At 38.9% G+C, this 27,688-nt stretch overlaps 1 protein-coding gene across 1 annotated transcript in view; it reads right to left on the bottom strand.

The window, feature by feature from the left end:
* Positions 1-221: 221 nt before the first annotated feature.
* GPR63 (G protein-coupled receptor 63) overlaps positions 222-27,688 on the bottom strand; it is a 58,279-nt gene continuing 30,812 nt past the window's right edge. Inside the window, exon 2 of the mRNA XM_008061965.1 lies at positions 222-2,469. Coding sequence (XP_008060156.1) covers positions 1,060-2,319 — 1,260 coding nt within the window. The 5' untranslated portion in view covers positions 2,320-2,469 and the 3' untranslated portion in view covers positions 222-1,059. The remainder of the gene's footprint in view (positions 2,470-27,688) is intronic.

Here is a 27,688-nt window from a genome sequence, read left to right as displayed (position 1 = left end):
CTGGGCAGGATTTTAGTCCCTCTGAGACTTGCTTTCTTCATCCATTTAAAACAAAAAACAAAAAAAAACCTACTTCACAAGATACTGAGAGGACAAAATGAAGCACAGTACCTGGCACACGGTAGGTGTTCACACATGGCAGCCCCTTCTCCCCACACTCTTCGAGATGCTATAAATCCATGGCTAACTTACCTATTACTCAATTACTCAAGCGAGAATCCTTGAGTAAAAGGAATTGCCACAGCTGGCGTCGGCCACCTGCGGTCCCCCTCACTGCACCCCCTTTCACATTTGCAAGGATGCTGCCTCCTCCATTTTGCCCTATGGTTCTGAAGAGCTGCTACTGTGCTTAGAAAAATATCTACATTTTTATGTTCTCTCCTTTAAAACTATACATGCAGATAAACTTTTTTTTTAAAAAACTAACTTCTCAGAAATGATTATGCACATGTTTCCTAAAGCACAACATGTCACATAAAAAGCAAGTCTGAAAAATATGATGGAATCAATTTGTACATTGCTTCTTAAAGTGCACCAAAGTAAATAGTAATGACCTTTAAAATGTCACTAACTCCCTTAGGTTATTTTTAAAAATAAAACTAAATATGTATTGACTGAGATGTAAGGGATTTTGGCTCCAATGTGATGGCAAAAAGCAGCAGTGCCTTCCAGAAAAAAAAGAATTGATAAGCTCAACTAAGCATACCTTAGCAGCATACAAAACACCTACAACTCAACATAATGGCAGGCTTAGTAAAACATAATCCAGATTCCTACTACAAAAACAAAATCAATGTTGAAAATCCACAAAAATAATCTCCTCACCCTAAATCAAGGATTTCTCCTGGAGGTAACATTTGTGATCACCTTCCCACTATTATGTATTCTTAGTAACAGAACTATAACTAATTACCATTCTTTCTTTACACTGCACACACACATACACACACATCCCTCCTAAAGAACAATGAAGTATAAGTGGAGAAGCCACGTGAAAGAAAATTCAGTGTCCATAAAGGACAACCAGGAATGACCCAAAATGTCAGACAGTTCCAATATTCACACCACCGTCCGATGTTCCCCACACACATAGACAGCACTGGGGCGTATCCGTCGTCTCGTGTGACCAGGAAGTCGCGGCAAAAACTTGAAGGACTTAGGCATCATGTCCAGGCAGGCATCATGGAACTTCTTAATCCTCCAGTAGTAGATCAGTGGGTTCAATGCAGACTTGAGGTAGCAGAGCCAGAGTAGCCAGGTGCTGATCTCAAAAAAGTTGTGCTGATAATAAAAGTGCTTACTGAACGTTGCCACCAGGCTGTAAGTGGTGAACGGGGCCCAGCAGACAATGAAGACGGCAAAGAGAATCAAAATGGTGGTAAAGGCACGTGTCTTAAAGCCCATGTCAATGCTCATCTGGAAGGGTTTTTGCAGACTCATGAGACCCAGTTTACTGGCCTGGCTGAGGCATATACCTTCCGGGTAGCTATGGATCCTCAAGGCATTGTGCCGAAGGGTGTTGAGTATGCCCATAAATGAATACAGTATTACCAGGAAGGGTATGAAGAAAGAAATGAGAGAAATCAAAATCACATAAGCCTGGTAACCTGGACTGGCTGTATACCCAAACACACACTGGGGGGCTCGGGAAGGTATCTGCAGGTCGGGATTTCCTACAGCCAGAGGAAAAGCTACACAAAAGGAAGTTGCCCAAGAAACCGCAATCAAAACCTTAGCCCTATACGGGTTTAGCTTATCCTGCCTCTGGACTATAATAAGGAACCTATCAATGCTAATGATGAGCAGAATGGCTACTCCCTCGATCACAAACAGCCAGAAAAACATAGCAGATACCCTACAGAAGAATTTTCCAAAAATCCATCGGGTAGTAAGGATAGTTACCAGGGCAAAGGGCATGTTCAGTATGGCAAGCAACATGTCTGCAAAAGCCAGGCTGGCAAGGAGGATGTTAATTGCAGATCGCATGGCAGCTTTTTGGTAAACCATAAGGCAAACAACCATGTTCCCAAGAAAAGACACGGACAGAATAAATATCATGATAGCAGAAAGGATGATCTGGAGAGGCAAGTTTAGGCTCTTAAAAGCTGCTGGTGTTGGGGGCATAGCTGTGCTATTTGCTGTCAAGGAACTCAAATCAGTGGGAGCCATGGCTTCAAAACCGTATCTAAGCAGAGGACCGATGCCAGGAGGCTGGAATGGTGGAGGGAGTGTAATATTCACATAGGTGTTTTCATAGACCACAAACGTTGTGTTGGATGCCCCAGCATAGGATGCTGGCAACAGTGCCGAGAAGACCATGGTTTCAGGAGGATGGGAGACGCAGGCAGGGATGCCGGCGTCCTTCAAGCATTTCAACACAAAACTGCAGTATCAAGTTCCATCGATGGGCTTGGAAGCACATTCTGGAAAAGGGACAACGGGTTCCATCTTCCACAGGAGCCCTTTGGCCTGAAAACAAAACCAAAACACAGAAAGGGAATGAGAAATGAGATTTTAAAATAACATCTGACTTCTTTTCTTTCCTCATGAAGGTTCGGTTTGGATCTTTTTTTTTTCTTATTGATCATTAGGATAAACTAAGAAGTTTTGATATTTTTAATCCTTTAAAAATATTTAAATTCAGTCTAGTGAGTACTAAAATATTGTTATTCTGCTGTTTCATTTTTAGTCAGCTGTGATAGAAATTTCATGACATTCATATATAAAGTGAAAAAAAATCTCAGAATGTATTACCTCTCCAAAGACAAAAGTCATAAGCTTATTTCTAATTTTCAAAAATATTTCCAGTGGCTTTAATTTTAATGAAATGTTAATTTTCATGGCTTTTCTTCATCACTGTTATTCATACAGATTTTATTATCTGGTTCTCTTGAGAGTGCTAATATTATCCTTACTAGTTCTTTGGTACAAGTTTTCATTCCAATTTTACATTAGCACAAGACTGGATGGCAAAGAATCCTAAACTTCATTTCCTATTTAACATACAATAATTACATTCTTTCGTCTAACATGTTCCCTTATAAGTAGGTACCAGGTAACTTTCAATGAAGGTGTGAAAGTTTCCTGGCTTTCTTTTTTCCTTTCTTTCTTTCTTTTAGGTGTTTCTTCTCAGATATCCCACCAACAACGATACTGGAGAAGTTACTTAAGAGGAGAAGAACAATTTTAAGTAAGAAGTCTCAGTTACATTTTCAAAACTTTTCTTTTTCTAAAGCTCTCTTTGCTTCTCATGGCCTCTCTTCTCTCCCAAACCCACCATTTTCATACCTTCTTTTCTGATATGTACACTTCTATCTTTGCTATTTCTTCTCCCTAAAGCCAGTCTTATCTTGTGTTAGCAACTGGATAGAATGTGTCAACCAAATAACAAAGATGGGAATGCTAAAGGAAATGGCTAGAAAGATATGCAGTATGAAAAATCTATTCCAGAATACTTACAAAGATAGTTAGCTTGCTCTAAGAAGTTTCTCATCACCTTTCTCTTAGCATTACCCCCAATTTCTTACCCCAATTTCCACAAACCTAGAGTTTTCTGTAAGGAGCTTTCTTAATCTACTAACTTACACATTCAGTGGTATGGGTCCCTCTTTTTGTAAGTCTTTACTGGAGAGGTAACCTCTTTAGTTAGAACTTTCTCTTACTTGGAAGGCTGAGGTGGAAGGATTGACTGAGCCCAGGAGGTCAAGGCTAAGGTAGCCGTGAGCATGCCACTGCACTCCAGCCTGGGTGACAGTGAGATTCCAATCCCCGCCCCCAAAAGAAAGAACTCTCTCTAGATTTCTGGGTAGCTTCCTTTAATGAACTCCTTAAAGACTGGAGAAAAATAAATGCACAGTGGTTTAAAACAAAATTGCATTGACTCATTACTTGGACTTAGAATTAGTCATTTACTTTAAGGGTGAGTACCAAAATTTCATCCATCTGTTTCTTGGTGTATGGTAGATGACAGTATCCCATTTGTGAGACCAAAGATTCAGCAGTATAGCCAAATCACAGGCTCTCTATCATACTTGTATCTCTATAATCTCGTCTTTCTTTCTGATATAGGGCTGTCTTTAAAACATCAATTTTACTACTTACTCTCATTTTTATAGTTTAGTTTCTTTTCCCCTAGCAGATTGTATCTATCCTCACATATACACTTTGAAATGCAAAACATACCTGGATAAGATGCCACACTAAAACAGAGACTCTTAAACATAATTAGCCACAAGGGGGCCAGTGGGGAGAAAACAGTGGTAGTTTGAAAGTTTTATACAATAATCACCATCAGCCCTTATAGAACTACTCTAAATATACATACATTCAAAAATAAAAACTGTGCTTGTTACATAAATCAGTCTCAATACGATCTACCTCTAGAGAAAAATTATAAACAGACAAATGTGTATCTTAAGTCTAATTTAACAGCTAAAATTGTATTTTACCAAATAAACAAACACGTATCCATCCTGTAGTAGTACAAAATTTAAAATATTTAGCTTCCTTGACCATGTGGAGGCACAAAATCAAAAAATGGAATGAAGCCAAAGCAAAATTATAATTTAAAAGATGCTGTTTAAAGTTGTTATATTTGTATAGATATAATATATTTTCTGCCATCGAAGTCTCCTATTATTAAAAAAAACTTGTAATTTGACACATTCAATTATTCATTCATCAAATATTTATTTAAGAACATATTGTGTACCAGGCATTAGAGAGAAAATAATGAGCAAATGATTCTTAGATTTCTGGTTCAAAATGATAGACTAATCACAGAGATTGCATCTCCAAAATCACACTGAAATGACAGTAAAGGGACTTTTTAAAAATCTAAATGTATAAACCCAAAAGGACAAGAGATATAAATGAAAGACACAGCTGTAAATAACACATTTTTTTAATGTCTTAAGGCAAAAGGCGGATAGTGTGGTGGTGGTAACTGACTTATAAAGCAGAATAGCTTATCCTTAATACTTCTATGGAAAATACACTACGAAAAGACAGAAATACCCTGCAGATCTCCCAGAGAAGCTCTGAATTCCAGTTACCACAGAAATGTGAGTGGAGCAAAAAACTGAAAAATTGACTGAAAAATCACCCTCCACACCTACATCTCCTCTGAACAATCATATGAAAGCACATATCCCCAACTCTGGTAGCCCACGTCTGTTACACAATTGTACCTGACAAGTACCAAACTCAAAAATATCAGTGCAGGGCCGAAAACGGGGGCTGAGTGAGTGTAGACTGAACCTGACTCCTTTCTCCACCTTGCTCCTGACTGCCAGGAGCCAGGAGCCAGGCATGTTCTGCCCAGGCAGAAGACGGAAGGGTTAGTCTTTTCCAGTAATAAACAGCCCTAGAGGAGAAATCTCTAGATACTAACATTTGATGGAACCCCAAGAAAAAAGCCAGCCTTGTGTGTTCAGTCACCCTGTATACTGAAGCCCACCCACTATCTAACCCAGCCCATGAACACAGAGCTTCTAATCAATCTTTCATTATTTGTTGTATGTCAGTGGTCAATTTCCATAAGATATAAAGAATCTACAAAGGGATTTAAACAAAAGCAATTTTGTAGTTAAACATTAGGGAAAAGCATTGGAAACATAGCATGCATAGACTCAATAATGTCTTTGCCCCAGGATCTGCACAGTGCTGTTCGTTCACTGCACTCCTGGCTCACCAGAATGTAAATATTTCCTGGCCTTCTTCCTTTTCTCACTGAGAAGTGTAATAACCAAAGCAGTGCTTTTGAAATGCTCACAGCAACTACATTAAAAGATTCTTTCTTCTCAAGACTTCTCATCAAATACCAATGTGACTGAGTTTCTTGGAACATTTTATAAGACTAAATAAAATGTGTACTTCCAAAGGAAATGGGACAGCAGCAGCATAAGAATGACAGACAATTCGTTTAGGTTTACACATCAGTCCTAATGGTATTTTTGTTTGTTTGTTTTTAGAGTCAGGGTCTTGCTCTGTCCCCAAGGCTGAAGTACAGTGGCATGATCATAGCTCACCACAGCCTCACATTCCTGGGCTCAGGTGAGTCTCCCACCTCAGCCTCCCAAGTAGCTGGGACTACAGGAATGTACCACCATGCCTGGCTAAGTTTTTTAAAAATTATTTTTTAGAGATCCTGGGTCTCGCCATGTTGCCCAAGTTGATCTTGAACTCCTGGCCTCAAACTACTGTTCAACCTCAACCTCCGAAGTGCTGGGATTACAGGCATGAGCCACCACAACCCGCTTTCCTGTTGTTAAATCTAATCTAAACTAGTCTTTATTTGCCATTTGTTGGAAATGCATATTAAATTTTCCAGGAAAAACTTAAAATTATGTGTGAATCTATGATATATTCACACACATACATATGTGCACATGTAAAACTCACATATGGTAGAAGTGACTGGATTTATGATCCTTTCTTATGGCATCTATGGAAACGATGTTGGGATTATCAGGTTAATGATATAAGTAGAGCGTTTTATGTTTGGAGTATACTAGATGTCACGGTTACTGGGGCTTCAGTGGCTAGAATGGTCAGGGGAGGTGGTAGTACCCTCCTGATCCTCTTCTTTAGTCTTCTTACCTGCTACTGGAGTGCTTTAGATACTTGGTTTATTCTCTGAAAAGATTATGTCATCCTAAAAGACAGGAATTGATTTTATTAATCTCATTGTCTCCTAGGACTACTATGCTTTGCACACAGCTCAATAAATATTTCGAGAATTAAATTCATTAGCATTATGTTTTATGAGATTAGAGAAATTTTTTTCTATACCCATTTTAATATTTATGATATACACAGTAATTTTTTAAAAAGCAAATGAGTTTTAAAATGACAAAAAATCCTGTCTCACACTTCACCGTCCCGTTCCTGTTTTTAGTGGTACTCATTTTTAATTATTTTAAAGTAGGGGAGGGGGCCAAAGCTTAGGTAAAAGAACACATGGCCAGACTATAGCTTAGCAAGGCAACGGCTATTTTCTACATAGCTAGATAATATGAACAAATTGCTATATTTTGGTTTATCAATTTTATATATTGAGTCCTAATTTCCCATGACAATAGATGTAGACTTAGCTATCATAGCACCTCCTAACTTATTTCTCTTCCCTTTGTAATATCAAAATCTTTATTTTAAAATTTGGGGTTATGAGAGAAGTTAGCATTTACATTAATATATTCATGTAAATAGTATATTTACTGATAAGCCAATAGTGGAATATTTTTCTTTCTTGTATAAACGTTGGGTTTCCTAGAATTAACATTTACATATTTTTTCATTCTTGATTTTAAAAACAATTCCCAATCATTTGTTTCACCTGGTCCACTGGATAGATTTTTTTATACCTAGCAGTATTATATTTTAAGGGTCAAATTTATCAGTTATATTTTTATATATTGGAGAAATAACTTTTGCCCTCCTATCCCTCCCTGGAGTGGCTACTTTCCAGGTCTGCTGACAAAGGCCAGGATAGATATCCCTTAACAGCCATCCTAGAAATCCTCCTTTCTGCCTTATGCTCCTAGTTTCCATATTTCCAAGGTCGTTTGTCTTCCTCTACTCTGCTTCATTTGCTTGCTTCCTTCTTTCACAGGAACCATTTGTCCAGTTGCTTTTGAAGGAATAATGCAAGGGGAGTCAATTTTGAGTCCCTGTAAGGTTAAATAAGACTTTATTCTGTCCAAATCAATTGTCTTGGTTTAGACTTTTCAGTTGAAAATCATTTTCTTTGAGAATTTACAAGGCACTGCTGCATATCATGGTTCTCCAAGTTAAGAGTCCATGAGAATCATAAGCAATACTTGTTAAACTAGACTCCTTAGCCCCAGCCCCTGGGTCTGATGGGTCCTAATTCTGCAGCATGGGGTGTGGTCCATATGTGCATTTCCCGAAGAAAGAAAAAGACACATTGTGGACTTTAAATTCTAAGTTCAAGGATCAAGTGAAGGACCAGAAAGCTTCTATTATATCTGTGAAAGAAATTTTTATCTCCTATAGCCGTAGAGGTAAGATTTCTGAACACCAAACCAATGTCTGATCCTGTAAGTGGCTATATTACAATTACAATATAAACTGAATTCCCAACAATATAGTTTCTTCTGTTAAAGTTAGGTTCTTGATTGGGAAGGAGATATTGACTGGGATGGGGATATATGGGAAGCTGAAGATGTTGTTCTGCAGAATCTCTAACAGAAATAGCCTTTCCTCCTCTGCCTAATGAGATTAGTCTCTTCTTGCTTAAAGAATCAGTAAGCATCTCATCTAAAGTAGTTCCTTACAAAGGAATTTTACTCTACTTGAGGACCTTGTCCCCACCTCTACTGCTACTAAACCTATAACCAGACTAAAGTCCCAGCAGAACCCGGAGGGTGAAGTACAACATGTGACCTGGAAAGAAATAGCACCTACTTTTTTTTTTTAAAAAGCAACATTTTTCTAATTTATATTGACAGAAACCAGAGAATATGTATAGAAGTGAACCCAAGGGTATTGAGTCAGATTGAAAGGAATGCAATATTAAATCATAATTTATTGCTATGGATATATTATCAGAGTTTCTGGATTGTATGTTTTAGCTTCAGTAGTTGAAAATGAAAATAGGTGGTTCAGTTGGTTGATTGAGCCTGGTCCCATCTCATGGCTTATACTCCATGAGATGTCATACCTTCCTTGGTACACAGGAGGCTATCCAAAGACTTAGGCAGACTGGAATGTTGGACTGTACCAAGTACAACATACTCACTCACCACTAGTTACATCACCTGGGAGGATCCAGAGGGTACTGCCTTTACCAAACCTTTAAGAAGTACATTAGTTGAGAGGCTCACCAGCATCCTTTAAGATCCCTGTAATAGCTATTCTCTGCAGGCCAGCAATTACAATGGGCAATGTTGCCATCCAGAAATAGGTTCCTGAATTGAAAGGGAATAATAGAATGTCACAGACTGTCAGGGGCTAAGTGGCAGCACTTGCACGAGAGACAAGGTGGGCGTGGTTACCATAATGACCAGCAGAGTGAAAGCTGTAATCAGAATAATCTGACTTGCAGAGTTCTTGGATGCTTGATCATGGTATCTCTAAGAAAGAGTTAGAAACCTACTAAATCCTTCGTTATCCACATAAGTAGCAAAGCTATAAAACAGAAATATGCAACTCTTCAATCAATTCCCAAACTTGAGCCAGTATGCAGACCAAGAGCTCCCTGAGTAAAAGGAAGCTGGGTGGGTCCCCTTGAGAAGAACCTTGCTACACAACCAAAAACTCAGACTGTAAATCGCCCTTAGTCTTTCCCCAAAACAGAAGCAGCCAATTACCAGGGTGACTGTACATTGGGCAAGGGGAAATAATCAGAATGTTGTGAGATTGTTGAATATGGGACTCTGCACTAACACCCATTCCTGGGGACCCCAAATGGTACTATATTCCACCATTCAGAACAAGGGCTTACAGAAATCACATGATTAACGAAATCTGGACTCATTTCCAACTCCCACTCATTCCAGAACTCCTGCCATGGTTATACCAGTTCTGAAATGCAGAATTACAACGAAGTCAGTCGATTCTCTCACTGGTTCCCTAATCTGTGCAGCAAGGGCTATCATGGTAGGAAAGGCCAAGTGCAAACCTCTAGAACTACCTCTACCTATGAAAACTGTAAACCAGCCGGGCTCGGTGGCTCAGCCTGTAATCCCACGCCTTTGGGAGGCTGAGGTGAGTGGATTGCCTGAGCCCGCGGGCTCGAGACCCACCTGGGCAGCGAGACCTCATCTCTACAATAAGTCAAAAAAAAATCAGCCGGGCGTGGTAGCACATGCCTGTAATTCCGGCTACTTGGAAGGCTGAGGTGGAAGGATCGCCGGAGCCCAGCAGGTCGAGGCTGCGGTGGCCGGGAGCGGCCACTGCACTCCAGTCTGGGCGACAGAGTGAGACTCCAACTCAAAAAAAAAGAAAAGAAAATTGTAAACCAAAAGTAACACATTCCTGCAGAGGTTAGCGTCACCATCAAGTACTTGGAGGATGAAGGTGATCATTCCTGCCAAATTCCTATTAAGGTGTTGATTTGGCCTTGGAGAAAGCAGGGATTTTGGAGAGAGCAGATGCAATACCAGATGTGGTTTCACTGCTGGGGCAAATCAACATATCCCTAGTATCTGGTACACAGCTATCAATCTGCCAAATTCTGTTTTTCTCTGTATGTGTTGGCATAGACTACCTGAGGCAGTTTGCCTCCAGCTAGCACCCTACTATCCTACCTCAGGGCTCTATCAATTCTCCAGAACACTGTCATAATCTGCTCCACAGGGACCTTGGTTGTCACTCCATTCCATAAAATGCCATGCTGTTACATTCTGTCTGAACAATAGGTGGTCACAACTACTCCATGCACTTTGGTAAGACACTGTGTGCTAGAGGGTGGGAATGATTCCTACAAAAATTCAGAGGTCTGCCATCTTTGTAAATTTTCTAGGGGTCTAGTAGTATGTGAAGATATCCCTTCCAAAGAGTTAGCTAGCTCCTCCTAGCACTAAAGAAGAGGCACTGCATCTAGTGGGCTTTTTTTGGATTTTGGAGGCAACTTATATCTCATCTAGACATGTTATTCTGAACCATTTATCAAGTAGCTTGAAACGCTGCCAGGTTTGAGTAATAAGTAATAATACGAAAAGGCTCAAGAAACAGGTCCAGGCAGCTATGAAAGTTGCTCTGCCACTTGGGCTGTATGAGCCAAAAAATTACCTGGCGTTTTAAGTGTCTGTGGCAGACAGGGATTCTGTATGGCATTTGGCAGGCCCCTTGAAGGTGAATTATAGCATAGACCTTTAGAATTTTTTAACAAAGCTATGCAACAGGAGAACTCCACCTAAACTTGGTATTGTCTGACCTTCTGAAGCCATAAAGTTGAATTTACATGGAAGATTTCAACCTTAATTAGAAGTGGTACATATGAAATCAGGCCTGGCAGGTCCTCAGAACACAGATAGGTAACATGAGCAAATGCCTCAGATTCCCATAGCTCCTATAATTGCTGTGATGATGTTCTCTTTATACTACATCTATTGGTCCACTGAGAGGAGCTTCTTATGACCACTTAACTACAGAAGAAAAAGATTTAGGCCTGATTTATAGACAATTCTATACAACATGCTGTTGCCACCCAAAGGTGAAGAGCTGTAGCACTACCACCCAGTCAGGAGCCCTAAGACATGGCAAAGAAAAAAATCTACTCAGTGAGTACCTGCTATTCATTTTGAAGTAGTCATGCCAGAGTTACAGAGGTACATCCATTCATGGGCAATGGCTAATGGTTTAGCTGGTTGGTCGTGTAAATGCTCACCAAACAGCAAACTCAGAGAGAAGGAGCTTGGTAATCAGGTAGACAAGATGACCCGTTCTATGGAGCTCAATCAACCTCTTTCTCCAGTTATTCCTGTTCTTCCCTAAAGAGCTCATAAATAACATGGCCATGGCAGAAGGGAAGGAGGTCATACACGGACTCAGCAATATAAACTTCCACTTACCCAAACTCATCTGGCTACAGCCACTGAGTACTCAACCTTGTCAACCTTGCAACACAGAGAACAAAACTCAATTTACTGAATATGGCATCATCTTCTAGGGAAGTCAGCTGGCTCCCTGGTTACAGATTACATGGATTACTTCCACTATTGGAAACTTTGTTCTTGCTGGAAGATATCCATATTCTGAATAAGTTTCTCAAATTAAACCATCAAGCATAATAAGTTTAGTATCCTGTTCCTCCTTCTTTCCATACAATATTCTATATGTATCAGAGAAAAATAATCAGAAAACTATTAATCACTCTACTGTAGTTACATATTTGGAATGCAACCAGAGGAAAATAAAAAATAAAACACTTAGAATTTTGGTTTGTAAGTACCCAGAAGCATAAAGGAACAGACATATCAAGTAGTCAGTACTCATAGTGACAATCTGTATTCTCAGAGAGAATAACCTCCTTTCTCCTGGGTTTTGTTAGGAAGTACAATATCAAAGAAGTGTCTTAAACCCTTTGAATATATGTTATCTTTTTAAAATTTCACAGCAATTCTATAAGATTATTATCATTATAATCCCCATTTAAAGGATGATGAAACTGACATAGGAAAGTCAAGTAACTTGCCTAGGGTCATACAACTAATAATGGTTAAAGCTGGGAATTAAACCCAGGAAATCTACTCTCAGTCACAATGCTATGCTATAAAACTGACCAAAATGTACAGAAATGTCACTAGTACAAGAAAACATAACACCTAGTTTTTCTTTTACATATCACTTATATATTTTCAAAGTAATATTACGAACTTTTCAAAGCAATTATAATAAATTTAGATGATTGGGAAATGAATCAGGATTATATATTTTAATGAGAATATTCATGTAAACATGGAGCTCTGTGACTTGATTACAAAAGTCTAGGTCTGCCAAGAAATGTATGACATATGGAATCCAAATATGCATGGAAGATTCAAATACTTTTTATAAAAAATGAGATTCAGTAAAAAAGAATCTTCAACAACGCTGAACGTGCTCAGTGTTTCCTATGTAAAGCGTACTAATATCTGGTTGAAATACAATAAAACTCCAAAGCAATGATATTAATTTTCACGTGGTCACTGAAATCAGAGTAATCACCACAACATCACATGAAACAAGCAAATTAAGAAGGTGAAAATTCTAAAATTCTAATGAAGTGATTTAGTGAGTAAAAGGAAATACTGATTCATGCCAATTCTTTCTGGGCCCGAGAGAATTTCCTGATGCCGCAGCAATACAAATGCTAGCCGTCTTTCAGAAGGGTTACACAGGCAGAAGTGCTGAGGGCTTCCACAGGGCTCTATAAAACAGCCCTCATCAAAACTGGGGCTACAAAGAAAAGGAGCAAAAGAATGGGACACCATACTGAACTCTAGTCAGCCCAACAGGGCCAGCTTCTTTATCCCCTCCTGCCATTTCCAATTCTTCAAGATGGTTTTCTTCTCCTTTCTGTTCTTTTTCTCTCCTTTTGTTTTCTTTTTGTTGAATCCCTGTCCTGAAAATGTTCAAAACCAATGTCCATTTCTAATCTCAGATAAAAGACCATCCTTGGATCCACATAGAGGCTGGAGTATATTGGCTTGGCCAGCCCATCGGGATTATTGCCTCTCTGCTATGACTGCCATCTCTGTCCTCTCTGGGAGAATCCTGCTATCCTTGTCTCACCAGGTTAGGCCTCCAAGGGACCCAATATTCAGAGTGCATGCTGTGTGTCTAACTTCCTGTTATCTCTACCATGACTCAGACTGCAGATCTTACAAGAGGGACAGGAGTGATATATTATACCTATATCCTTAGAAAGAAACTTAATATACTAAATTATGCCTTGATGTTAAAATTCTTCAGGTGGCTAATGTGTGTGTGTGTGAGAGAGAATGTGTGTGTGTGTGTAATGTGTATATATAATCAAAAAATTCTTTCATGGTTCAATAAACGTGTTCTCTTTATATGCAGTTTGATTTGAGTCATTTTCTATATTTTTCTCTCTCTTTCAAATCCACAGTAACCTGTTACTATAAAAAAAAATCCATCAATTTCCACAAATACTAAGAAAATGTCATCTAAGCATGACCCACCTCAAACCTTTCCTAGCTTCATTTTACTATAAGAATGCCAAAAGCAGAGAAAAATATATCTGGGAGCCCTTCCACTTATTCATTGAGATATTCAGGGAATATCTTTCCTGACTCTCCATTGTCCTCATCCCAAAATGCAGATATAAAACCACATCATAGAGGAGTTGTGTAAATTAAATAAGATGGTGACAGTGAATTATAAACTACTAAGTACTATCAAAATATAACATTATAATCATAATCTTCTACATACCAATTATTTTATGCAATCAACAGCTTTATTATACACTATTGGTAGGGGTAAAAACGAGTACAAAATTATGGAGTGTAAGCAAGTAGGATTTTTCAATATTAAAAATAAACAATTTAAACATTGTCTAGAATTCTACATCATAGAAATGTGAGCACAAGCATGCACTAAAAATGTTTATTGCAGTATATTTCATAGTAAAAAAAATAGACCACTTCTAAATACTCATCAGTAAGATAACAAGTGAATTATGGTATACACATAGTAGGAATAACATACAGCTATCACAAGCAATGCTAATCTAGAGTAGTGACATCAGAGAATGCTCATCATATGAATATAAAAATTAACTCACAGAATGATATACAACATATCACCACTGTTGCATATGTACGTAGATGTGTGTGCATGTATAGAGGTGTGTTTCTGTGTTTGTGTGTATTCAGGCACATATGCATGAATATATGTATAAACAAACAGAACACACACCAAATGGACAAAAAGGATTTCTTGTATGAAATTAAGGAAGTGAAATATATTTTCCTCATTCACTTCTGGTTTCACAGAATTATTTTTCATATAAACCAATATTGACCTTTTATTACTGTCACACATTTCTTCTCCTGTTTCCTATATAAAAGTCCTCGAGGATGCAGGTTGCAACCTATCTTATGTGTATCCTATCACGCTTAACACAAAGCTGTGTACTCTAGTGATGCTTGAAATACAATGAGCATTTATACCACCCTTTAAGCATGGAGAAGAGAGTAAGAAGCAAGCCACCATCAGTAGATCCTCTCCACAACTGGGCCCAGCAAAGGACCTGGCTCACACTTCTCAGGGCTCCCAAAAGAGACCTCCCACCAGCTCCAGTCCCAACACTTAAGTGCTGTGCTCACTGCATATGCTTTAAAGATTGGCCTAGATTCCACTGATCCTAAGCTGCTGGGAAGAGCTGAGCGGCAACACTTTAAAAAAAGTTGCTGCTCTTGGCCAAGCACAGTGGCTCACACCTGTAATTCCAACAGTTTGGGAAGCCAAGGCGGAAGATCACTTGAGGCCAGGAGTTTGAGGCTAGCCTGGGCAACATAGCGAGACTTCAACTCTACAAAATAATAATAATGATAAAAATAACTAAACAAACTGCTGCTCTAGAATTCTTCTTTTCCTTACTGAGTAAACAGATTATTAGCTGCTGGTAAGGTCCAGGAGAGGACTAAGGGAACAACCCAAGTGTTCCAGCAAACTCGTTACTGACATTATGGAATAAAACAGGTAGGAATTTGAAATACTGGCCTTACCCAGACTATCTGCTTTTGTCTTGGACAAACTGAAAGCTTAAAAGAAAGGAGAAAACCTAAGAGAAAGGAAAGCTCTTGTCTTGACTTACTGAGCATTGCTCTCCCATTCGGGGCCAGAGGCTATGCTTAAGAAGAAAAGGTGTCACATAATTGTCCTTCCCTTCCACACTCTAAGCCAAGAATAATTTCACTTGGTCCCCCCTCCATCCCTGTCTTCCCTCTCATCTAGGAAACAAAAAGATGAAAACTAAGAGAGGAAGACAAAAATGTATCATACATGAATTTATCTTCCTTGCCAATATTAAATCCTTGCTACATATCCAGGGATTCTAATTAAAAGTTGGGGGCGGGGGCAGTAGACATAGGACAGGCTGGGGTGGAAGCAAATACACTCCTGAGTTTTGTTAACAGGGAAAGTGTAGCCAGAAATAAAGAACCAGCCATCTCCCCTCAGAAGCAACTCAAACTTCAACTTTATTTTATTAAAAACAAAAAGGGCAATCACTTTCATTGGCTAACCTGCTTTACAATGAAAAAACAGTCCATAAATAAATTTTATCACTATAACAATATATACCTTTTTTGGTTGAATTATCTTATTCCCTGATCTATCTGTAAGTAGAATGAAAGGAAGCTTTGAAAAAGCTAACCAAAAAAAAAGAATATGCTATAATCAGGTGGAGAGGGATGGGGTAAGAAGGGCATATGTAAAGTTATTTTTAAATACAGCACATTGTCATTGCATCAAAATGTCACTTATTTTCAAGGTATATCTAACTTAAAACCTATACACAATAAAGGTAAAGAGGAAAAATGCTTTGTGTGTGCACATTTTAAATATAAACCACAAGTAGTGTTCTATTTATAACACTGTTGTTCCATCCCTAGTATATTTCTAATTCCAACCAGAATATTCACCACAAAAAAAGAAAATTTTCTCACTAACGTTCAAGGGAACATTTAGTTCTTCCATGGACATTTTTAAAATTAGGTTATTAAGCACAAGGATCTATTTGCATTCTGTTACTCTTTCCCATACATTCTAAGAAGAAATTAAACTAAATGTCAGCAAGGGCTCTGTTTCAGAGAATATCCTAAGTGACTTCTGATGACAATTAAAATTGAAACTCAAGTGGCATGAAAGATCAGCATTTAATAGAAGACTAAATATAATTAAACTGAAAGTCTAAAAAGTGCACTTCTAAGTGGCAAATAGAAGATTAACATTCTAGAATCTTTCTAGAAATGCAAAAGGCAAAAAAGAAATGATGAGTCTCATGACTGACAGGTTTTGCAGGTTCCCTTTGTCTATTTCTTTTTAAATTTTTAAAAATTGCATTGATAGATAGCACTTTACATTTTACTGGGTACCTGTAAACATGTTACATGCACAGAATGTATAACAATCAAGTCAGAGTATCTAGAGTCTCTATTATCCAGAGTACTTATCATTTCTATGTGTTGAAAACATTTCAAGTTGTCTCTTCTAGTTGAAATATAGAAAACATTGTTGCTAACTATAGTCACCCTACTCTGCTATTGAACATTATAATTTATTTCTTCTAGCTGTATGTTTTTATCCATCAACCAACCTCTCTTCATTCTCTCACCCACCCACACACTCTTCCTAGCCTCTGGTATCTATAATTCTATTCTCTACCACCATGAGATAAACTTTTTTAACTTCCACATAAGTGAGAATGTTTTCTTGGTATTTGTCTTTCTGAACCTGGTTTATTTAACTTAACACAATATCCTCCAATTCCATCCATGTTAACTGTAAGTAATGTAATTTCATTCTTGTTTATGACAGAATGTTATATATAATATAAATATATATAATATATATATCACATTTCTCTAGCCATTTGCCAGTGATAGACATTTAGACTGATTCTATATCTTTGCCATTGTGAATAGTGCTGCAATAAACATGAAAGTGTAGGCATGCTTGATTTCTTTTCCTTTGGACACATGCCCAATACTGAAATTGCTGGACCATATGGTAGTTGTACTGTTAGTTTTTTTGAAAAATCATCATATTGTTCTCCATAGCGGTTATACTAATTTACATTCAAACCAGCAGGGCATAAGAGTTCCCTTTTCTCTACACCCTTGCCAGGATATGTTATTATTATTATTTTAATAACAGTCATTCTACCTGTCATAATATGATATATCTTTGTAATTCTGATCTGCATTTCCCTGATGATTAGTGATGCTGGACATTTGTTCACATATCCGTTGGCCATTTGTATTTCTTCTTTTGAGAACTGTCTATTCACATCTTTTATCTACCTTTTTAATGGGATTTTTTGTTTTGTTTTGTTTTATTGTTGAGTTGTTTGAGTTCCTTGTATATACTGGATGCTGGTCCCTTCTTGGAGGAATGGCTTGCAAATATTATCTCCCATTCAATAGGTTGAATTCATTTGTTTCAAGAAATTTTTTTACTTTCTACTTAGTTTCTTTTTTGACTCAGTGGTCCTTCAGGAACATGTTGTTTAATTTCCAAATTTGTAAATTTGTTTGTAAAGTTTCCAAAATTTCTCTTATTATTGATTTCTAGTTTTATTACACTGTGGTCTGAGAAGATAGTAGATGTGATTTTAATTTTTTTTAATTTGTTGAGACTTATTTTGCAGCCCAACAAACTAGCTATCCTGGAGACTGTTCCATGATTAGAAGAATGTATCTTCTGTAGATGTTAGATGAAATGTTCTGTAAATATCTGTTAAGTCCATTTGGTCTAATGTGCAATTTCAATCTAATGTTTCTTTGTTAATTTTCTGTAGTGATGTTTTGTCTAATGTTGAGAGTGGGGTATTAAGGCCTCCAACTAATATTGTATTGTAGTCTATCTCTCCCTTAAAATCTAGAACATTTGATTTATATATTTGGGTGCTCCAGTGTTGAGTGCATATATGTTTAGAACTGTTATATTTTCTTGCTAAATTTCCTTTTATCATTATATAATAAACTTTTTGTCTCTTTTTACTGTTTTTGACTTAAAGTACAGCTACTCCTGTTCACTTGTAGTTTCCTTTTTAATGAAATATTTCCCCCATCCCTTTATTTTCCGTCTATATGTGTCTTTACAGGCAACATATGAGTTTCTTGTAGGCACCACATAGGTCATGTTGGAGTCTCACTCTGTCGCCCAGACTGGAGTGCCGTGGCTGCTCACGGCCACTGCAGCCTCGACCTGCTGGGCTCCGGCGATCCTTCCACCTCAGCCTTCCAAGTAGTTGGAACTACAGGCGTGCGCTACCACGCCTGGCTAATTTTTTTTTTTTTTTGTAGAGATGAGGTCTCACCAAGTTGCCCGAGCGGGTCTCGAACCCACGGGTTCAGGCAATCCATTCACCACAGCCTCCTAAAGTGTGGGATTACAGGCTGAGGCACCGAGCCTGGCTTCATTCAGCGAGTGTATATCTTTTAAGTGGGAAGCTGAATCCATTTACATTCAAGGTTATTATTGATATATGAGGGTTTATTCCTATCATTTTATTAAATGATTTCTGGTTGTTTGAATATCCGTAGTCCCTATCTTTCTCACTTATCATTTTTGTTTAGTGGTTTTCTGTAGTGGTAACATTTGAATCTTTTCTTGTTTGTGTGTTTGCTCTACCAGTGGTTTTCATATTCTCATGTGCTTTCATGTTAATGTTCTTTTGCTTGTGGGTACAGGACTCTCTTAAGCATTTCATATAGAGTCAGTCTAGTGATAATGAATCCCCTCAACTTCTCCTTGTCTGGTAAAGATCTGATTTACCCTTCATTTTTGAAGAATCTTCCTGCTAGGTATAGTATACTTGACTAGCAGGTTTCTTGTTCCTTTCAGTACTATACATATATTCTCCTATTCACTCCTGGCCTATAAGGTTTCTGCTGAGAAGTTTACTGTTAGTCTATTGGGGGTTCTTTTATAGGTGACTAAATACTTTTCTCTTGCTGTTCTTAACATTCTGTCTTTGACTTTTGAAAGTTTAACTATAATGTGCCACGAAGAAGACCTTTTTGCATTGTAGCAGGATGTGTAATTCTCTTGCTAGGCTTGCACAGTTTTCATCTATTATTTCATTAAATAGTTTTTTCTAACCCTTACATTTTCTCTTTATCTTCCGGGAGTCTGAAAATTCAACTGTTTGGTTAATGTATAGTATCTCATATGTCATGTAGGCTTTGCTCACTCTTTTTTATTCTTTTTCCCATTTTTGTCTGACTGGGTTATTTCAAAAGACTTGTCTTCAAGTTCTGAGATTATTTCTTCTACTTGATCTAGTCTGCTGTTGAAGCTTTCAAACATATTTTGCATTTCATTCAATGAATTCTTCACTTCCAGAATTTCTGTTTGGTTCTCTTTTCTATATAAGTCTTTAGGTAACTTCTCATTCATATCCTGTTCTGATTTCTTTGTTTGTTTGTTTTTCAGTATTCTATTGTTATCTCATTGAATCTCTTTAAAAATCAGTATTTGGGGGCAAACCCTTCGGGGTCCCTCCCACTGTGGGAACGTTTCTGTTCTCTCAATAAATCCTGCTTTCAATAAAAAAAATCAGTATTCTGAATTCTTTTTCTAGGATTTAAAAATTTTCCTTATTTTGGGATCTGCTGAAGAATTATTGTGTTCCTTTGGAGGTATCATATTCTTTGCTTTCTCATGTTTTCTGTATACTTATGTTGATATCTACTCATCTGGTTTAACAGTTGCTTCTTCCCGTTTTGGATTTGCTTTCATAGGGGAAGACTTTTCCCTGAAAATGCATCCATGGTGTTGGTTGGATAGAGCACTTGGGTTTTGATTCTGGGTACTTGCAATAGTGTAGTCTCTGCATGATTTCTTCTGCTATAAATAACATAAGGAGCATCTGTGATTTCCTCCATGGCTTAGGGTTATTAGTTAGCAGTTATTAGTGGTGGTTGTGGTGAAGTTTTGCTGGAGATTGATATGTCAAGTGGGGCCAGTCTTTTAGGCCCAAGCGGTGGAAGTGGTGGGCTAAGTATGCTTGTCCCTGGGCCCCAGTGCGCATACACTGGCATGAGTGTCACCAGGTCTGTGTGGGTTGATTTTGGGGCTTTTAAATGGCTTGTTCAAATTCTGATAGAAGCAGCCAAGGACTAGGTGGGTAAGCAGTTTCTCAGGGTTTTGGAGAGCTGATGTGGCATGGGTATTGGCAACAACAATGGCTGAATTGTTGCTGGGTCTTCAGTAGTGCATGCTAGTGCTGGCAGTGGCTGCAATGGGCTGGGCAATCCAGTCTCCAAGCCCACAAGTGGTTCATGCAGGTAGGTGCCAGCTGTGGTAACAGCAGCAGGGTAGGTAGGCCCAGCTTCAGGTGTCAGGAGGAATGCTCAGGTGTTAACAGCAATGGATTAAATTAGGCAATCCCCAGGGCCCCAGAATGTGTGTTCTGGAATGGGGTTGGGAGGAGGGTGAAGCCAAGCTACGCAGGCTTGTATTCAGCCCCCCAATGGTGTATGGAGGTACCTGACATGGCAGGCAGGGGCAGGGCAATCCCTAGGTTCCTGGTAGACTGCTACGGGTGAGGGGAGTGGTAGCAGCCACACTGTAGCCCTGCCACTGGAGAGAGCTGGGCCATCTTCACAGGCAGCGGCCGATGCCATCAGGTAGGGAATATAGCCCCGCTAAAGCCTCCACCTCAGTGGCAGCAGTCTACACCTCATTTGTGTCTCAGCTCCAGCAGCAGTAGCTATCACCTTGCTCACGCTTCCATTCCCACACTGCCGAGCCCCAGGACAAGTGTTCAGTCTGTTACAGGTTAGGCCTCCATAATGGCTCCTTCCTGTAGCTGCTTAGGACTTGGGATCTCACAAGCTCCCTCCTTGGAGCAGTGCCACTGCAGAGTCTCCATGCAGCTTTCTATGATAGTTTCAGGGCCTGTAAGGGCCCGAGGGTTCTCCTATGACTAGAACTGCAGGGACTCATGGTGGGAATGTGCTGGGGTGTCTCGTTTACTCTTTCCCTGTGTTGGGGAGTCTTTCCCGGCTCCCAGTAAATCTTGGCTGCGCAGTCTGCCTTGCCTCCCTCTCTTGCCTTGCTTTAGGGGTTTCCTGTCACTTTTCTGTCAAGTTCCAGTGTTCTCTCTTGGACAATTTGTTCCAAGTGTGATTATTTACTCACTATTTTAGTTCTTCTTAGAGGAAGAGATGAACACAAGATGCCTCTAATCAGCCACCTTGAAGCCATTCCTTCTATTTCTATTTCTTATCCTCTGGCTCACATTCATTAGGCTGTTATTCAGCTACGAATCTTTATCCACCTTGAAAATATTATTGGAGAAAATGCAGGCCAATTTCATTTCATTAGCCTTTTGTAATAGTTCACAGACACAGTATTTGCCTGCCGTTGACATTTCTCATAATGGCCTTTGACTGTAAATTCTTTGGTAAGAAATACCAAGTCTTATTAAATAATAAACTTGAAATCTTAAAACAAATCATAGGCCCACCTAGGTCTATAATTGCTACGTTAAAACTAAAGTGTCTCCTTTTATTGTATATAAACTATTTGTAAAGAGCAAGGGCAAAAACAAGTTTTCTTTTTTACACCTAGTAGAGTACGTGAGCATTCAGATTGAAATCTACCTGCTAATTAAAAGCAATATAATTTAGTCTGATTTTGAGAAATATACATTAAAAAATTGTATAGCTTGGTCCTTCTCATGCCATAGGTCATATCATCTTTGCCCACTCGTTCAATTATTACCTGAAAATGTGTCTCTATGACCCAAACCTAATTACCTAATTTCTGAGTTCCCGTCTCATGTACCCAACTGTATTTAATATATCCTCTTGGATATCTCAAAGGTCCCTCAAACTCTGCCAGTCCAAATTAAACGTAGAGGGATGGTCACTCTTCTCTACAAGCTAACTATCATGGTTAACTTCAGGTATCAACTTGACTGAAATAAAGGATACCCTGATGGCTGGTAAAAGCATTGTTTCTGGGTATATCTGTAAGATTGTTTCCAGCAGTTGGTGTTTGAATCTGTGGACTAAGTAAAGAAGCTCCACCCTCACCAATGTGTGCTGGCACCATTCAATCCATTGCAGTCTCAGATAGAACAAAAAGGCAGAGGAAAGCCCACTTCACTTTCTCTTCCAGAGTTGGGATATCGGTCTCATCCTGCCCTTGTACATCAAAATTGTAAGTTCTGAGGTCTTCAGACTCTGGAACTTGTTCCAGCAGTTCTGCAGGTTCTCAGGCCTTCAGCCTTGGACTGAGAGTTACACTAATGGCTCCTCTGGTCCTCAGGCCTTTGGACTCAGACTGAATTATACCACTGGGTTCCCTGGTTCTCCAACAGAAAACATCTTGGGACATTTAGTCCTCCACAATTACATAAGCCAAGTCTCAAAAAAAAAAAAAAAAACTACATAGATGAGAGACAGATAGATGATTAGATAGACAGATAAATAGATAGATAGATAGACAGGCAGACCAACATCCTATTGGTTCTGCTTCTCTAGTGAGCCCTGACTAATGCATTACCCCAGTGTTCCCATACTTAGTGACTAAATTACCACCCATCTGGTTATAGAAGCCAGAAACCTAACAGTCACCTTGGCATTTTACTCCGTCAGCCATAATTCTTTCCTGCCCCCAAGGATTGTCAATTTTAACTCCTAAATATTTTTCAAGTCACTTATCTCCAACCTCTCTGCCATCATCCTGGTCTAAACTACCAACAACTCTCGTGAGGGCAGGAATATCTGCTTGGGCCATTCACATCTATATTCCCAACACCTATGACTGCACCTGTGCCACACACTTGCTATTCAATAGACATTTGCTAAATGAATAAACAGATTCCTGTAAACTATCTACCCATCTCCATCCCCCATTTATCTTGTGAATTCTTATCCCTCCATTACTATGAGAATCTTCCCTGGCTCCTGAAAGCCAAACCCCAGCCCCTGCTCCTGTCCCAGTTCTGTCATCTCATTTCAATATGTACTTCTCTGTGATAATCCTGGGTCGGTAGCCATTTTAGTTACTTTTCAGGTCATTCTTTGATTCATTTCCATGCCCATGCCTACCCCACCCTTGCTGGAGAGCAAACTCCCAGAAGGCAGAAATGTGACATTTTTTTTGTCCAGCACTGTATCCTTACATCCAAATGAGAGCCTGGAATAGAGTATACATTCAACAAAAAGCTACTAAGTCATTCACCTAAAAATATTCTGTCATCATATTCATAATCCAATTTCTCCTTCTTTTATCCTCTATTTTGAAAACTTCAAAAGAAGAGTTTGCTGTACAGCATTGCCTCCAGAAATGCTGATTTCCTGGTTAGCTATTGGTTTTCAACAGTTCTTTACTGAAACATTTGTTGTATCTTGTCTATGTGATAAGCAAATTGCAGAGATTGGCATAGTAATACCCAGGGAATAAAAGAAATCAAGTACCTAGTGGGATCTGACCCTCAGGGAAATTTTCCATCCTCCAAGGAATGTGCCAGAAAGTAAACAGAGAAATACAATTATATTAAATCTATAGTCTAGAAATTATGTAAATGGAAGCATCAGGTACATAGAAACTAGAGGGATATAGGTCTAATATTAAAACCTGATCAGTAACAAAAAGAAACCAGTACGATAAAAATCAGAGCATTATAAAACTCTTACAGACTATAAGTTGGATAAAAGAGAGTTGAAAGAAATTGGGTAAGTGCTTTGGACCCTGTTTACATGCCTCCCTGTATTCACCCAGCACCACCTGCCACCTGGAACTCTATAAATTCCCTGGACCTCAAGTGCTGGCCCAAATTTTACCCCAAAAGAACCCACAAAAGGTTTCAGCTCCTCCAACCACTTCTCAACTCATATTATTCGCCACACTGTGGGGCATGGGATCTGCTTTCCATGGGCTGCCCAGAGTTGCTCCTTACACTAATCCAAATAACACCCCCACAAAGTAAACTTTTATCTTTGAGACACAGGAGTCAGAAAGGATGTTTTTTCTGACCCCTGACCAACCTCCAGGCCCATGAGTTCTTTAAGGCCTGCATGGTAGACAACTCACTTGATAAAGCTGTAGCCAGATCAGCAGTGCAAGATTACCTTGCATGTGCTTTTCCTCCCTTCCCATCTCACCCTCCCTTCCCCCTCACTCTTGCTGCCCTGAGCTTGCACCACCCAATACAACTTTCTATTTTATTAACTTTGCCTCAAGCTATAGTTTCTGGGAAACCCCAGCTAAGAAACACAAAAGCGGGCAATCCCCTGGGGTCCCCTCCCACTGTGGGAGATTTTCTGTCTTCTCAATAGATCATTCTTTTCTTCATTCTTTTCTTTTTTTTCTTTCTTTTTTTTTTAAAGAAAGGAAACATAAAAGCACTGGAAAAGATATATTCATCAAAAATGACACTACTACTACAACTATTCTTCTGTACCTCAACTACAGTCAATAATATCACCATTCATTTACTCCAACCCAAACCTGGGTCTCAAACACCATTTCTCCTCAACCATCGACCAGCACACCAAGCCAGTCACTCCATGTGACCAATTTTGCCTCTTAAGTAGTTTCTTCAACTCTCCTCCTTACCACTATGACCATGTTTCTCATTGAGGCAGAAGCCATCTACATGATATCTTTTGTCCTCCTCCTGTAAATTTACCCATCAAACTATAGCCAGGTGGATTTTTAAAAATCACAGTCCTAACCATGTAATCACTATAAAGTCCCATCAACTACAGCAATGGTGGTTAATTTTTTTTTTTATCCTTAACAAACCCAAGGGATCCAACAGACTCATGTAGGGCTGAGGGATGTGAAAGGATGGTCACCCAAAAATATGTATTAGAATTTGTGAAGGTTACATGTATAGCTGAGAAAAGTTTCCCTCCTCTCTTCTCTCCCAGATTATAATATGCCCACCTGTTTTGTTTCTGTTTTGTTTTCTTCCTCCGTTCCCATCATCCAGTAAGGATGGGGTACTTAGAGATAGTCTTGGAGATACCATGAAGACAGTCATGTGATTACAAAGTACTCTGTCTCCATGCCATGTCCAGTCGTGATGAGCCTATGACACCTGCTGGGTCCTGTCCCTAGAGTACATTCCACATTTTTGTGTCATTCACTCTTACACTTTCTAGGAATCCTTCTCAAGACTGCAGCTTGGACAAAGCACCCTCTCTCTGTGTTCCAAGCGCACAGAGTGTTACCATGTGTTACAGTGAGCTATCTCCCCAGGGGCAAGGCACCTGTTAGGTAGTTTTCATTAGGTCTTTGACCAAAAACAGATAATGAAGAAAGACTGATTTTTTTTAAAAGTTCAGCAATCTGATTAAATATATACTAACCATCTAGTAAAATACTCATCTCAGTGTGAATCCCTTTAATGAAGTAACAGAAATATCTCACATTTCAGCCTCAATGACCAATAATTAGGGACCTAGATTACTTAAAAGACACAGCTGAGTCACTTAAATATTAATTATGAAGATGATAAAAACAAGGAAATGCTTATAATGTAAAGTCATAAAAATAGGATGCAATTTTGCATGTATAGTATAATTATAATTCTGCTTCACACACACACACACACGCAGACCAAGGGAAATAATCACCTAAATGCTGAAAGCAGTATGTTAATGGTGGTTGGAATGTGGGCTTTTTCTTTTCTTTTTTTCTAAATGTATAATGTGCTTTTATTATTATTACTATTATCACTATTATTACTATTATTATTATTATTATTATATTATTATTATTTTGAGTTGGAGTCTCATTCTGCCACCCAGGTTGGAGTGCAGTGGCACACTCATAACCACCACAGTCTCGACCTGTTGGGCTCAGGCAATCCTGCTGCCTCAGCCTTCCAAGTAGCTGGAACTACAGGCATGCGCTACCCCGCCCGGCTAAATTTTTTATTTATTGTAGAGATGAGGTCTTGCCAAGTTGCCCAGGCTGGTCTCGAACCTCTAGGCTCAGGCAATCCTCTTGCCCGGGCCTCCCAAAGTGCTGGGATTATAGGCTTGAGCCACTGCACCCAGCCTGCTTTTATTATTTTCATGAGAAGAAAAACTTAACTTGAATATCAAAGAATATATTTATGCATTTGAAAGAAAGCATAAAAACATACCTCATGAAAATTTGAATATGGTAAAACCTCACACTGTATGAATTACTCTTCACAGCGAAGTAACCAAGCTAACCCTGAGGTTAGTACATGAACTTAACCGCCTCTTTGACAAACATATTTCAACAGGTACTATTTGCTTTCCTGGCCTGTCTAAAGTGGGCTGCAATATCATTCAAGATGCAGATCAGATGTGTACAACACAGGGCTGAAGGGCTCAGCATTATCGTTGGTCTCTACATCTTAAGAGTCCTAAAAGATGCAGAAAGACAGTTTGTGAATGGTTTGCTTTCCTCAATGGAACACATGATTTTCTCTGAGAATTACTGAGCTCTATGTGAAGCCCATACTGGAGCACACATTTCAAGGAGCTTTTCAATGCCTGTGCTTTCATAGGCTAAAGTACAGACATGCAGGTGGCTATTCAGCCCAACTTCTCCCAACCTCACTGAGCTATTCCTCCAGCTTTAAATGTCTCCAGCTTCCACCCTCACCAGTGCCTCTACTCCCTGCAGCGCACACTGCTGACGCTCTGGGAAGGACTTCAGAGCTCTGCTGTCTGCTCCTTTTTCCTTCTTCGTTTCCTGTCTAGTCTCCTACCATTTCACCCATGCTCTCTATTTGAATGAAAAGATAGCTTTCAATGTGAAGTCAGATGTTACCTTTGTTCCTTGTCTCTGCCCCTTGCTCCTTGCAAAACTATATACAAAAATAAGCAAACCTGCAGTGTTATCTAGGCACTTGCTACTCAAAGGGTGGTCCAGGGGACCAAGGAGCATTTGTACCACTTGGGAGCATGTTAGAAATGTAGACTATCAGACTCCAGATCTACTGAATCAGAATCTGCATTTTAACAAGATCCTCAGGTGATTCTCAGGTACATAAAACAGAAGCACTGATTTAGGGGTCTCTGGCTAGGTTGTTTTTAGTTGCCAAATCTCTAAGGCTCTATTTACAGATTTAATGTTATTCTAACTTAAGCCTTCATCTTAATGTTATTCTAACTTAAGCCTTCATCTTAAATCAGGAAGCATAGTCATTTCAGACAGTGATAGTCTAGCAGTAGAGATGGAATTATGACAACATGTAGACTCTCCACATCTCTGCTCCAGAAACAAACAAGGTTTGGAGAAAAAAAAAAATTTATATGTGTATATATATATATATTTCAGAAACTGGAATAACTTAAGGGAAACAGAGAAAAAAATACCTTCTCATTGATTTGTGCATGGCCTCACTAGTTCCAAGGTGAGTAAAACACTGAGGAAATGCCAATAGCTTCAAATTTATATATCTATATGAGTTGATTATTCATATAACCAAACAATGTATAAGCAGACATTTAAATAATTTGTAAATCAATTATGAAATATTTTT

Source organism: Carlito syrichta, unplaced genomic scaffold (assembly GCF_000164805.1).
Source record: "Carlito syrichta isolate Samal-C Ts95f unplaced genomic scaffold, Tarsius_syrichta-2.0.1 Scaffold305646, whole genome shotgun sequence".
Classification (NCBI taxonomy): domain Eukaryota; kingdom Metazoa; phylum Chordata; class Mammalia; order Primates; family Tarsiidae; genus Carlito; species Carlito syrichta.
This window is presented reverse-complemented; position numbering and strand designations above follow the sequence as displayed.